The sequence below is a fragment of the Petaurus breviceps genome, unplaced genomic scaffold, assembly GCF_028583685.1.
Source record: "Petaurus breviceps papuanus isolate PSGF00001 unplaced genomic scaffold, PetGlider_PUasm1.0 171, whole genome shotgun sequence".
NCBI lineage: Eukaryota > Metazoa > Chordata > Mammalia > Diprotodontia > Petauridae > Petaurus > Petaurus breviceps.
The window spans coordinates 11,946,954-11,961,784 of record NW_027185754.1 but is presented as its reverse complement, the minus strand read 5'-3'; the positions used below and the strand labels follow the sequence as shown (position 1 = coordinate 11,961,784).

General features: G+C 37.2%; 1 protein-coding gene across 1 annotated transcript in view; it reads right to left on the bottom strand.

The window, feature by feature from the left end:
- VPS35 (VPS35 retromer complex component) overlaps window positions 1–14,831 on the bottom strand; it is a 42,817-nt gene that overhangs the window by 1,660 nt on the left and 26,326 nt on the right. Inside the window, exons 11-16 of the mRNA XM_069082564.1 lie at window positions 12,422–12,629; window positions 11,942–12,097; window positions 8,248–8,370; window positions 6,351–6,530; window positions 5,267–5,506; window positions 1,562–1,705 (exon numbers count right to left, since the gene is read on the bottom strand). Of these exons, the coding sequence (XP_068938665.1) occupies window positions 1,562–1,705; window positions 5,267–5,506; window positions 6,351–6,530; window positions 8,248–8,370; window positions 11,942–12,097; window positions 12,422–12,629 (1,051 nt within the window). The remainder of the gene's footprint in view (window positions 1–1,561; window positions 1,706–5,266; window positions 5,507–6,350; window positions 6,531–8,247; window positions 8,371–11,941; window positions 12,098–12,421; window positions 12,630–14,831) is intronic.

Below are 14,831 nucleotides of genomic sequence, written 5' to 3'. Positions count from 1 at the left end.
AGAAGAAAATCTTCTAAGATCATTTAGCAAGCTACTGCCAAAGGTCCAACAAATTCTATTTTAATTCCTAGGACTCTTCATTTGCCCAAACATGTAACAATTAAGGCACATACAAATGCACAAAATAGTAACTTAAAAGTAGACCATTAAATAGCAACTTTAATCCTTATATGTAAAGAAGAAAGTACTCACATAATGAAAACTTTTTAAATATCAAATCAATTAAACATGTCAAGAAAAGAGACTTTTTACTAGAACACACACTGTTTCTTAGCTAGAAAAAGTCCTATATAATAAACACACAATTTCTCAGTAAGGGAAGTCTGAGAATGAGACACTAGGTATAGAGCTAGATGATGAATGCTATTGTTAAGTGATTTTTTTTTAAAGCAATTGGGGTTAAGTAACTTGCTCAAGGTTACACGGCCAGTTATTTCTGGGTGTGGTGCCGAGTATCTGAGCCCGGATTTGATCCCAAGGTCATCCCGACACTGGGGCCGGTGCTCTTACTCGTTGTGCTACCTGGCTGCCCTTTAAGTGATTTTTTTAGTGTAATTAGGTCTAAATTACAATGGTTTATGCAATAAGGCACTTCAATTTAACATACACAAAAAGTAATACTCTGCTTAAACACCAGAATTTTTCAGACAGAAACTTTTAAGAAAGTCTATTAGAATAAAAATGTGTAATATAATGGAAATCAGCAAAGACACAAAAATAATAATGATCAAAACAAGACTGCAAATAAATAAGACAGGTAAATTCAATTTCAGAAAAAGTAGTAATATAAATAGGACTCAAGGTCATTTGTCCAGAGACTCAGGTACAAATGCCATGTACAGGCACCTAAGAGAGGAGAAACTGGGTGAGCAAAAGGTAGACAGTTCCTACCATCAGTCACATATTCCTCTACAAAATCCCATTCCTAAAAGCACATGGTTGAAAGGACCTAAGGAATTTGGGGGAGTGGGGTGCCACAAGTGCTCAGGGTGGGGGGGAAGAGGATGATTTTTCCATACTTTCATGCTATCTCTACAAATAAGGATTAAAGAAAAGTTCTTAGTTTCTGAATATGTAATAGATAAACAATATATATATATATGCAAACATACGTCTATATTAGATATTTTTCATTTACAGTCAGTTCAATTTTCTGAAGACAATCTTGTGAATACGAATCAAAAATTATAGATATTCTGGGAATAGCACTGTAGAAAGATTTCTCAAATGACAGCAACTTATTCCTGGTTTAAACAGCAACTGTTCTAAATTCTCTTAATTCTTTTTGTATTCTTTAACCTTGAGTTTAAACAATCAACAACTACAGACTACACAGTGTAAGGAGCACAATATATACACTCAGTACTGGTACTCTCTTATAAATTGTTCAGTCAGCTATCTCACCAGCAATAAACTGTAAAATGGAAAAATAAAGAGATTTCTCCTGTACTTGATCTGCAAATGTGAACGATAAAGCAGCTTTCAAGTTCTAGAAGAAGGCAAAAACTCAAGACTTGCTCTTATCCCCATAAGACTGGCATCATTAATGTTACTCACTTACCGCATCATTTTCCTTTTCATAAAAATAGATATATCTGTTCAGAATTTCTATAAAAAGCTGAACTTGCAGCGAGGGATCCATGCACTGATTTGCGATCTTCAGAGCCTTCTTTAAGCATTCCATTACTCTCTTGCCTCCATGAAGCTGAAAAGGAAGAGGGTAAGAGAAGAAGAGAAGCTGGTCATGAAATATTATTACTTTTCATTTAAGGACATTTTTCAAATGGTAGAAATTCTCTTAATGTTTCAAAAAAGTCTAATGAGTTTAAATGGCTCTTTTAGAGAACTCCACATTACTGTGGAAAAAAGCTTACGCTTTTTAAAAAAAGTCTGGTCTACAAGCTTGGCCCCAAAGGGATGACAAAATGCACTTCCCTTTCTTAGAAGGTATGAAACATTGTTAGATTTGATTGAGACTTCTGTTAGTTTTGCTAAACTACCCTTTTCTCCCACTTTGTTTTTATTGTTTATTACAGGGGGATGGCTCACTGGGTTGGTACTTTCAGAGATGAAGGTTATATTAAAAAAAATACCATTTTTTAAAAAATGCTTTATTAACTTCTGATTTACATCATTCATTTCCACCAGATTTTGAGTTACAAATTTTCTCCCCGTTTTTCCCCTACCCACTGCCCCAAAATAGCAGTCCCACAAGATATCCCCTCCTCCAATCTGCTCTCTCCCATATCTTCTCCCATACCCCCTTTAACTTTTCCAGTAGGGCATGGTGGATCTCTATGCTCCAGTGCCTGTATATCTTATTTCCCAATTACATGTAAAATAGTATTAATAATAGTTTATATATATATATATATATATTAAACATTTGATTTTAAAACTTTTGAATTCCAGATTCACTCCCTTCCTCCCTTGTCAACTACTCTTACTGTAAAGATAAGCAATTCAGTATAGATTATACATGTGTAGCTAATGCAAAACATTACCATAGCAGATACATTGTAAAAGACTGACTATATTTCCCTCCCTCCTATCCCACCACCCACTTGTTCTATTCTTTACTTTTATCCCATTCCTTTTCAAAAGTGGGTGCTTCCAACTTCCCTCCCTCCCCACCTCCGCCAGCCTGCCCTTCCTTCCATCATCTCCCCTCTCATCCCCTTCCCCTCTACTCTCCTTTAGGGTAAGATACCCTATTTAGTGTGTATATCATTCCTCCCCCGCCCCAGCAAAATTGAATGAGAATAAGGTTGATCCATTTCCTTTTGCCTTCCTATTCTTCCTCTCCATTGTAACCATCTTCCCTTGCCTCTTCTATATGAGATAACTTACCCCATTCTGTCTCTCCCCATCTCCTCTCATTATATTCCTCTCTCACCTCTTAATTTCACCTTTTAAGCATCATTCCTTCCTATTAAATTGGTCCTGTGCCCTCTATATATACCTGTAAACATATATACACACTTTCACATATGTATTTATACGCCCATATACCCTCCAATATAGATATATATGTATGTATTTATATTCCCTTCGACTATTTTTATATTGAGAAAAGTTTCATCAGTTACAATTATTGTTTTTCCATGTGGGAATGTTAATAGTTCAACTTTGATAAGTTCGTTATCATTTCTTTTCCCTGTTTACCTTCTCATGCTTCTCTTGCTTCTTGTATATGAGTGTCAAATTTTCTATTCAATTCTGGTTTTTTTCACCAAGAATGCTTGAAAGTCCTCTATTCCACTGAATGACCATATTTTCCCCTGAAACATGATACTCAGATAACAGGGTAGGTGACTCCTGGTTTTAATCCTAGCTCCTTTGACCTCCAGAAATATATCCCAAGCCCTTCAATCCCTCAGTGTAGAAGCTGCCAGATCCTGGGTTATCCTGATTGTGTTTCCACAATATTCAAATTGTTTCTTCCTGGCTGCTTGTAATATTCTCTCCTTGATCTGGGAACTCCAGAACCTGGCTATAATATTCCTTATTTTTGGGTGGGGGGATCTTTTTCAGGAGGTGATCAGTGGATTCTTTCAACCACTATTTTGTCCTCTGGTTCTAAAACATCAGGGAGGTTTTCCATGAGAATTTCTTGGAGGATGATTTCTAGGTTCTTTTTTTTGATCATGGCTTTCAAGTAGTCCAATAATTTTTAAATTATCTCTCCCAGATCTATTTTCCAAGTCAGTGGTTTTTCCCATAAGATATTTCACATTGCCTTCTATTCTTTCATTTGTTTGGATCTGTTTAACAGCATCTTGATTTCTCATAAAGTCATTAGCTTCCATTTGCTCCAATCTAATTCTGAAGGAATGATTCTCCTCAGTGAGCTTTTGAGATTCTTTTTCCACCTGGCAAATTCAGCTTTTTTTGAGCCTCTTTTGCCATTTGAGTTAAGTCTATTTTTTAAGGTGTTATTTTCCTCAGTCAGACTGTTGACTCTCATTTCATAATTTTCTTGTATCATTCTCATTTCTCTTTCCAATTTTTCCTCCACTTCTCTTATCTGCTTCTTAAAGTCCTCTATGGCCTGTATCCAGCTTGTATTTTTCTTGGAAGCTTTTGGTACAGGAGTTCTGACTTCACTGTCTTCCTCCTGTTCCATGCTTTGATCCTTTTTGTCCCCAAAATAGGAGTCTAATGTTGGAGTCTTCTGTTTCCTTTGCTTCCTTTGCCTGGTCATGTCACCACTCAGTCACTTGACCCCTGGGCTTTTTGTCACAGTAGGACTCTGCCACCAGACAGGGGAGCTTCATTCCAAATGCTGGGGTTTTCTCAGCTGCCAGAGGTGTTAGTTGGGTGCCCTCTTGGAAGCCTCCACACACTCTGGTAAGCTGGTCACACACCCCAGGACCTCCACTCTAGACCGCAATCCAGATCAAAGCAGGTTAAAGCAAGAGCAATCACCCCTCAGACTGGTTGCTTGGTCCCCCTACACTCTGCAGGCCAGAAGCTGAAGCCCTCAGTGGCTTCTCGCCCCGGGGGAAGATGCCGATGCACTCCCAACTACTAGATCCCAAAGTCCACACTGCACCGATCTCTCACTTTGTCCTTAGCATCTATGTGTTGATAATTCTGGACTGTCACAGCTGCTGGTGATCTGGAGTCCCTCCAGCCGGGGACTGCTCAGGCCCACCCTGGAGCTAAAACCTCCAGCTCAGGCGGGGCTGGGGTCGGCTCCCAAAGCACTGCGCTGGCCAATTCCTGCCAGCCTGCCGGGCTGTCCTCAGCGGGAGGTTAGCTTCTCTGTGTCATTCTGTGGGTTCTGTAGCTCCAAAGTATGTTCAGAGTCCTCTTTTACATGAATTGGAGGTGGTGGGAGCCAGAGCTGCGTGGAGGTCCTGTTTCTACTCTGCCATCTTGACTCTGCCCCCACCTTGTCCAAAATACCAATTTTTTTAAAAGTTAGGTATATACTTTATTTTTGAAGAAACACTATAAAAGTAAAGTATCAGGCAGATCACACAGTCTTGCTGTATTAAAAATTCCTTTTTAAGCTGAAGTTTCACCAAAGGATGGGAATGTAAGCAGTCACTGAAGCTTACCCAATACATCTGTTCCATCCCCATGGATTTCTAATATAAAGCACATCAATGTCCTTTGCCAGTTCTACAAGCTTTCAGAGGAGGCTTTCACCTGAAATTCACATGTCTAATCACCTGCTTCAGAAGACCCTAAAGGATGTGGCCAGGAACAAACCACCCCCTTCCCCATGCTCCCTATTCCCACAACCCCTGTGACTCACCTCTTCTCCATTCTTGTCTGTGTTTCTACCAGACCAGAAGAGATGGGCACATGTGCTCACAGCTCGGCCCTGGTCTGGTTTCTTGAGCAGTTTGGAAGCTGCCAATGCACATTGAGTCCTTAAGGGCTCATGGTTCTCTTCACTGAAGCACTTCATCCTCTCAAATGTCCCAATGATCAAGGTGATGGCAGCCAGCTGGGCTTTAGAATCACTGATTTCATCTTCATACAGAGAAAATGCCTTGTGGAAACAATATACACTGTATGTTGTTAACCTTTGTCATAAGCATCATTTATTTCCAATAGCTTTTCTATGCACTTTTAGAAGTTATCTGGAATCTCTTACCAATCAACAGAAGTTATATCTCTTTTTGTTTTGCTTTTTTTCTAAGACACAGCACAGAATAGAGCAGAAAAACATTTAAGGGTTTACTATGTGCTATGTACTATGGGGATACAAATAGAGAAAAGCAAAATAATCTCCACTCTTGAGGAGCTCACCTTTAATTAGGAGAGACACCACACACAGCCCTGCTGCAGGTCAGATGGAAGACCTCGTGGTGTTTGGGGGACACTGGAAGGGCAGATGACAAAGCCCAGGAGTCCTTAGGGTACAACAACAGGTTTCTCTCTACCCAAGATGGCATAAGTGATCAACTATTATACACACTGTTTTCCAAGAACTAGTGATAAATTTGTACCCAATTAGTCATACTCTATTCCTTTTGTAACACATCTTCAAAAAAGATAGTCAGGGTTAAGGGTACCATCTGTGATTCAGAACAGAAGAAAACATGATCTTGGCTAAGGATTCAATTTGTGGCCAAGGAACACAATAAGGCTAACTGCTTAATGCCGGGATGGAACCACAACCTCAGCCTCATGTTCTATGGGACTAAGCCCAGCTCTAATAATGTGACTTTCATATAAAGAGACTCTCCTTAAACCCAGCCCCATTAAGGTGGGAAAGGACTGGTTCTATTAAGTAGCAAGACATGTTCATATTATAACTACTGATAAGCTAAACTGAGTCATAGAACACTAAATAATGCTTACAAAATAACCTAGAGTAAAACTCATGTTACCTGGGACATAAATTCATATGCCACTGTTTCATGGTTTTCAAAACCAATTTCCCCAGCAGCCAGAGCTCCTTGAAGGAAAAGTCGTAGAGGCAGCTCTGCCAATTCTGCTTTAATTAAAGCACTGATAGTCTGATGTGCAAATGAAAAAATCTTCTGACACTTCTTCTCCCATTTATCATCCTAAGAAGGCAAAACAAAACCCATACTCTGAACATAAAGAATGGTCAAAAATTCATTTCATCACCTTGACTAAAGTATAAAACACTACACAAAAATAAACCAAAAAAAACCCCACAACTTTGTAATCTTAAGTAATCTAAAAACTGATTATCAATCGGCATATTTTCAGCTGGGTATTGACTAAACAAATTGTGATACACGAAAGTAATGTCAGTGTTATTGCCCTATAAGAATCAATGGTTATGAAGAATTCAAAGATGCAAGGAACACTTATAAGAACTGATACAGAGTGAAGAAAGCAGAAAAAGAAATAACAGCCATGTGAAATGGAAAAAGAATGTCATGTAATTATAAAAAACAAAAAGCTTAGCCCTGGAGAAGATGAACACAAAAAGTGATGTGTAAAAACAAAAGATATCAATAAAAACAAAATTCTTAAAATAGGGGGCTTGGGTTTGTTGCTTTTAGTTTGTTTTTTTAGAAATTTTAAAAAAGACTGGTCTCCCTATCTTGCCCAGACTGGAAGTGCAAGGATGCTTCAAAGAACAGTCCTACACTAACTGGCAGGGGAGCTTTGACCTGCTCTATTTCTGTCCTAGACCAGTTCAATCCTCCTTAGGCAACCAAATACTTCATTAAAAACAGTCAATAAGTCTTACTTAAGATGACATGACCACAATTTTAAAAAGAAAAAACCCTTTTTTCTCTGTTACAAAAATAAATTTCTTTTTGTTTCTTAAATGTAAGCTTGATTATTCAACTTCAGGACATAAAATGATATAAAGTATATGTTCCCCAAAAGAACACCATTCATTATTTTGTTTCATTCATGTAACACGCTCAGAGAACTCACCAGAGTAAAAACTCCTGGGACAAAGAAGAAAATCAACTTTATCATTCGTGATATGGAAATAATACAAGAAGATAAATTCAATTGAGTGGGAGAGGAGAGCCTAGGACACTCTTTTACAGGACAACAAAGACCACAGGACCTTGTATCACTGTTGCTAAGTAGGCAGTCCCCCAGAGGGCAACCAGGAAGGGGCTAATTGGGAAATTCACTTCTTGAACATCTACCAAAGAGATGGACAGGGAGAAAGCAGCTTCCTAGTGTAATTATTATTAATAACTAGATATTAAGTTCATTGTCTCAACACTACTAAACATACTAGTGTATGTTCTAAATGCACAAGATCGTAAAATTACACAACTTTTTAAAAACATCATTAAAAATTTTTGTACTTTTTCTATCTTGATGCCCTAGAAAGTCACTCTGCCTTATAGCTCAGAAACCATATTACAATGAAGATTCAATTATTTGCATTTGGAAGAAAAGTTATCATCCTGTGCTAAAGGATAACAGGTTTTTTTATGTTCTAAGCAACTCGATATGTCATAGTACCTGCAACATGCAAACAACTTCTGCAAAAAATTTCTGCATCACTTTGGAATATTTAATTAAAAAAGAGAAGAGTAAATACTCATTAAAAGATCACCACATAATTTAACAGTGTACATAAAGTTACCAATTTCTTTTAAGTGATGTTTAACCAAAATAAAAAGCTCTCATAAGATAACCAGAAATTATGCAGCTTTTAAAGTTTTAACATCTGTTGACTTGATCTTGCTGATAATAATCAACCAACTGCCATAATTTTTAAAACCATAGGAAGTAGGGAAAGAGGAAATGAAATTACACACTTAAGAGTAAACCTACCACTTTGGAATTTTCTTTGTACCGGAAAGCCAGTTGATATGCAGCAAACACCAAGGGAGGGAGTGTAAAGCGAATACGTTGGTTCCCACCAGCTCCAAAATGTTTCCGTGCCGTGTTTAAAATCTACAACCAAAAAAAGGCAAGGATCAAACACAGAATCTTAGAAAGATGGTCAGATTACTAAATACTGTTGAGAAAACCTAATCCTTTTTTTGGGGGGAGGAAGGCCAGGTAACTGGGGTTAAGTGACTTGCCCAAGATCACATAGTTTGTTAAGTGTCAAATGTCTGAAGCTGAATTTGAACTCAGGTCCGCCTGACTTTAGGGCCGGTGCTCACTACACCACCTTGCTGCCCCAAGAAAACCTAATCTTTTCTACAATTAGGTATATATTATGAGATATCTCATTTCACCAGACAGACATAAATAATTTTTTTCACTTATTCAGCTCACACTAGATGTACAAAACAAAAACCATTTCATACCACTGAAAAATGGGTATATGTGAAAAGTCATAATTGCACAGCAAGCTATGAACTTTTTGAGGGTCACCTGTGGCCATAAGAAATGATGTACTATTTCTAACTCCTGGGCTTCTAAGAAAGTCTTCTTTAAAAGTACATTTTATCATGTAATTGAAGGGATTACCACTAGTGATGAAGTTCCAAAAGGTAGGTTCTCATACATTAACTGGCACTGCCAAGGGCAGTTAAAGTTAATGATAAGTCTTTTTTCATAAACACGACTGGGAACAAGTCTCTGCAGTGATATTCACCCATTTCAACACTGATTATCAGCAAGAATTATTTTAAAATATAAGTACAACTACAAAGGAGTGTTAGTTCACATACAATAGCTGTAGTAGCTGTACTTCATATTTAGTTAACATATCTATCTCGGGCTATCTTTATCCTCTAAATTAAACAAAAATCATAACCTATTTAAAACCAAGAAAAAGTACCATTCTTTGGGAAATAATCTAATAGTAATGCAGTAATATTACTAATAGTAATAAAAAGGTAAAATTGCCCACACTTAAAAGCACAACTAAAAGAAAACTAACAGAATCCATTAGAAATCTATAAAATGCTTTAAGGTAGAAAGCTGAGGGGAAAAAAATCAACAAAAATACTAGTTTCCAAATGGAAAGAGGTAGGAGCTGATTATTCTCTTATTCAAATTAAGAACAATGAAAATGGGTTAAATACCCCTAAAATGCTTTTCTGTTTTTCAGAACATTCCAAAGAAAGGTAGGATTGAGGATTTATCTTCTCATTTTATAGACGAAAAAACAAAAGCTTAAAGTAATTAAGTGAATTATATAACAAATGATTAAGTGGCAGAGATCATCTGACCCAAAGACCAATCATCTTTTCCCTTACACATGGTCTCTGTAAATAAATGCTAACTGCAAATAATAACTGACATTTATATGGATCTTTAATGTTTATAAAACTCTTTACATATATTCTCATTTGTATCTCACAGCAGTCTAACAAAACAGGTTCTATAGATACTGTCTCCATTTTACAGATGAGAACAGTAGTATTTGCAAGGTTACATGATTTGTTAAGGGCCACAATGGAATCAGAATTCAAACCTAGGACTTCCTGCCTGCCATAGAGCAGTCTATCTACTATGCAATGCTACCTCTCAGTTTCTACACAGGAGAACATACATACTAGTGAAGAGTATATATATAGTAAATTTTTATACAATAGATACACACGTATACTATTCATTAGTTAACTAACTAGGTAGCACAGTAGATAGAGTGCTGGGCCTGGAGTCAGACAGACTCATTTTTTATGAATTCAATTCTGGCCTCAGACACTTACTAGCTATGTAACCCTGGGCTAGTCACTTAACTCTATTTGCCTCAGTTTCCACATCTGTAAAATGAGCTGAAGAAGGATGTTTGCCAAGAAAACCCCAAATAGGGTCATGAAGAGTTGGACACAACTGAAACAACTCAACAACAAAATTTTTCACTTAAAGCCAGTGTTAAATCATCTGATTAACTGGCCAATCAACAACATTCATAGTTCATATCTCAAGTGAGGAACACTATACCTAGTGCTAGTGTTTTTCTGTTCCCCTCAGCTCAAACATCAGCATTAAATAAGGATTCCGTTTTCTATTTACTTAGGAGGTCCTTGTAAACCGTTAAGATGGAAGGGACTTATAAAAAGATCATCTATTTCAAGGGTTTTTAAACTGAGATCTATGAACACCCAAGGTATCCATGAATATTTTTCAGTGGATCCATTAAGTAGATTGAGCGAAAAATCTACATCTTTATTTCAATATAACTAGTTTTCTTTGTAATACTAGGTATTTTATTTTATATGCTTAAAAATACTATTCTGAGAAAGAGTCCCTAGGCTTCACCAGACTGCCAGAGGAGTCCAGGACACCCCTGACCTAGTCTTACTCCTCATTTTTAGCCGAAAAAAACTATGTCCCGGAAGGTGACTTGCTCAAGATCACAAAGTAATAGAACAAAGTCAGAAACTGAATTCATATCCTCTGGCTCCAAAATTAAATTAAATTATGTAGGATCCAGAATTTCTTCATGTCTAATGTTAAGTGTTACCTGCAACCTAAATTAAAAACCAGAGATCATCCTCCACAAAGGTGCATTTTGTAAAAAATAGTCTAATGTGTAATCTCATGTAGCCAAAGTAACTATAATGAATCTATATAGTAGTTAGATGTACTCTTTAGTCAAAACTAAAAAATTAAGCACCACCCAAGGTAACCCTTTTCTAAAGGGGCACACCAATTTCAAACTCCAGCATTTCTGCTCACTTAAAAAAAAAATGAACAAAGTAATTTATTCCAATGCATTTCATTCTGTGCGTGAAGTAGAGGAGGAGGTGATATGGGTGGTGTTTTAAGCCCTTTTTTCTCTTATTTTTATTATAGAAAACATAACATATAATCAATAGTCTTAGAAATGGGTATAAGTGCAATTAACACAGTTAGCATTCTTTGTACTTCTTTCCAAGTACAAATATAACTGAAATGAATATGTTACCTCTAGTGGAAAAGCACACAAAAATTTGACCAGGAAAGTCAAATATGTACACTTGAAGATTTTTCTAAAAATGCAACCAAACTATAAGACCAGAGTTCAAAACGAAAATAAACATGGTAAGCAGATGACAGCAGATAATAGATTGTTCTGAAAGAACTAATATATTTTCAAAAAGTGAGTGGATTTATTTCTCACTAGTAGTAGGAAGAAGCTTCAAACATTTCTAACTCAACTGAGAAACAGAAGTTGAGGGGCAGCTAGGTGGCGCAGCAAATAGAGCACCATCCCTGGAGTCAGGAGGACTTGAGTTCAAATCAGACCTCAGACCCTTAACACGTACTAGCCGTGTGACCTTGGTCAAGTCACTTAACCCCAACTGCCCTGCCTTCCCCCTTCAAAAAAAAAAGAAGAGAAGTTGATACATGACTAGAGAATACATGACATACAATGACTAGAGAATAACAGCACCTACCCCCCACGGCTGTTGTGAGGATCAAATGAATGAACAAATGTACAGTGCTACATAAATGCTGGATATTTTAAGTTCTCTCAAAACTTTCCAAGCAAAACTAAAAACTACTTTAGAACAGCTTAATGATGCGCCAAATTTTATTTCATTATATAAGGAAAGGTAACAGAAGTATTAAATCATACCAAGAACTGCTGATCGGGGTCATCTGACCGCAGAAGATGAATGAATCTTCCCACAAGGCTCTGCTCATCAGCAAAGTCTTCAGGGTCTGGGTCTTCCACAGGTTGATCTGGTTGGTCTTGAATCAATGTTGATACTAGATTCATGATGGCATCCACCTTTCAAATACAGAAAAGGGCAAACATATTGGTTACATTAGCCTACCACCAAAAATGATACTAAAGACAAGACTTTATTCAGAATCTCTTGTTTAAAGGCCTAAAATAACCACACATGAGTGCATTGGTAATTAACTACATTTCTTAAAATGCTATACTGAGAGAGGTTATCAGCTAATTCCTTCGTTATAAGCCAATTTAAAAGTGCCTTTGAAAGACAGCATGTACACACATACATGCACATTCACACACATACGTACATGTACAGACACACACACACACACACACACACACACACACACACATCTTGCCAGTGTTTCTTACCTGGTCTTGTGACACAATTTCGGTGTTATAATCCAGGACGTTACTAAGCACATAACAACTCATACTCTTTCTGGACTCATAGTCAAAATACTCAAAGAGAGGATGAAAATGTTTTAACTTCAAAACTGTTAAAATGTTGTTATAGGTGTCAACAGGTATCTTCAACAGCCTTGTAAGCTCCTTTGAAACTGCACTGCTGGTAGCAATACTACAATATAAATTAGTTAATTTGTTAATAAATTTATCTTTCTAAATACCAAAAAGAGGACTCCTCTTCCCACCTCCCCCCATGCAATCTGAAAAAGTTTAATCTGGGAATATCAACCGTTCAACTTTTGAACTCCTTTCTTTCAAACAAATGAAGACATCCATCTAAACATAAGCAACAGAGATGCCCATTATAACTAGTATAAAACAAATAAATGGATGTAATCTGATGTTCTAAAAGCTAATTAAAATTAGCTTGTTTGATGAGAACATGGAAAGCATTTGCCCAAAAAACTAGTACACAAAATCCTACTAAATCTATAATGTAGAATAGCTATGAAACTCTGCAACTTCAATGTCCCCATGTGACATAGAGTTGATCCTGGATTCTCAAAGGCTTTGTCAATGGAAGACAAGTTTTGGTAGGTTCTATTAAGCTGAAAAGGCTTCAAAAAAGGTCCCAGCAAATTGTATTTGCTACCTAAAGACCAGCCTTGCTAAGTAGAGAGAGATCAAATGAGGTGTCTTGGCCACTGAGTAATAAATTTTTTGGCTATGGCAAAACCATTAAATAAAATAGCCCTCAGACCTCTGTTTCTACACCAAAGTGGCAATGTAGTGGACAAGAGATTAGAGAGCAGTAAATATAATATTTAGACTGCCTAAAACACTAATTTAACTGTTGGTACCTCTAAATGTGAGAGCTTTATTCAAACAAACATAACATACATACATGACATCCTATGTTGAAAAGCTATTTTCCTATAGTTCTCCTTCCTCCCTTTCTCTAACTCCTTGAAATAGCAGTCTGTGGTTGCTGCCTTTAAATCCCTTCTTCTTATTGTCTTTAAATTCACTGCAATCTGGCTACTGACCTCATCAATAAACTGAAACCTCTCTTTGAATAAAGTTTTAAAAAATTCATTCTCTAATATTCTGAATTTAAACACACAAAATAAGATAATTTCCAAACACAAAATGAGACCTAACTGAAACCATGAATCTGCTTTCATATTGCTTGCTTTAGAAAAAAATTATATGACAAATTACACATGACTTTCAAAGCTGTCCCACTTTTCTGTGCTTCTTTCTGAACTTCTTTTCTCTTTTGTGTATTTTTTTAAAATGTTTCAATGGCACTCTTTTCTCGGCATCATTACAACAAAACCTCTTCTACCTTTCCAATGCAACCCAACCAAAAAACTGAGGAGGAAAAAAACCTTATAATGACTTAGTTACGTAAAACAAATCCACAGGGTGGTCATGTTAAAAAAATATATGTTTCTTTCTACACTAAGGATTTCTTTTTTGGAGGGCAATTGGGGTTAAGTAACTTGCCCAAGGTTACATGGCTAGTTTTTTTGTGTGGGTGTTAAGTGTCTGACGACACAACCAAACTCGGGTCCTCCTGACTCCGAGGCCAGCACTTTATTCACTGCGCCACCTAGCTGCCCCACTAATGATTTCTTAATTGCTAAATATAATGCTTTTTTCTTATTCCTCATTCTTACACATACTCATACATTCTCTGTAGTTTTGTTGAGCACCTCTATTCCTCTATGGGTTTTTACAACACTGCTCTCTTAGTTCTATTCCTACCTGTCAAAAAACTCTTCCAGGGCATCTAGGTGGCACAGTGAATAGAGCACCCGACCCTGGAGTCAGGAGGACCTGAGTTTAAATCAGGCCTCAGACACTTGACGCTTACTAGCTGTGTGACCTTGGACAAGTCAATTAACCCCAACTGCCTTGCCTTCCCCCTCCAAAAAACGAACACACAAAACACCTCTTCCTCAGTATCCTCTGCTGGATCATTAATCATACCCCATCCCCTAATCGTGGGAGTGCCCTAATCCCCACCAAGGTTCTGTCCTGGACTCTCTTCTTTTTCTATATTCTCGCATGTTAAACACATCAGGTCCCATGGATTCCTCTCTGCAGATGACTCAATGACCTCTATATCCAGTCCAGGTCTCTCTCCTGAAACCCCAACCTTCACTACCAAAATTGCCTATTAGACATTTCAAACTGGATGTTCCACAGGCCTCCCATGTTCAACATGTGCCAAACAGAACTCTGTCATCTTTATATCAAAACTCAAATTCCTAAATTTCCCATTTCTGTCAAGATTACCACTGTCTTCTAGCCATCCAAGATCACCAGTGTTATCCTCAATTCTTCACCCTCATCCCATATAACCAGC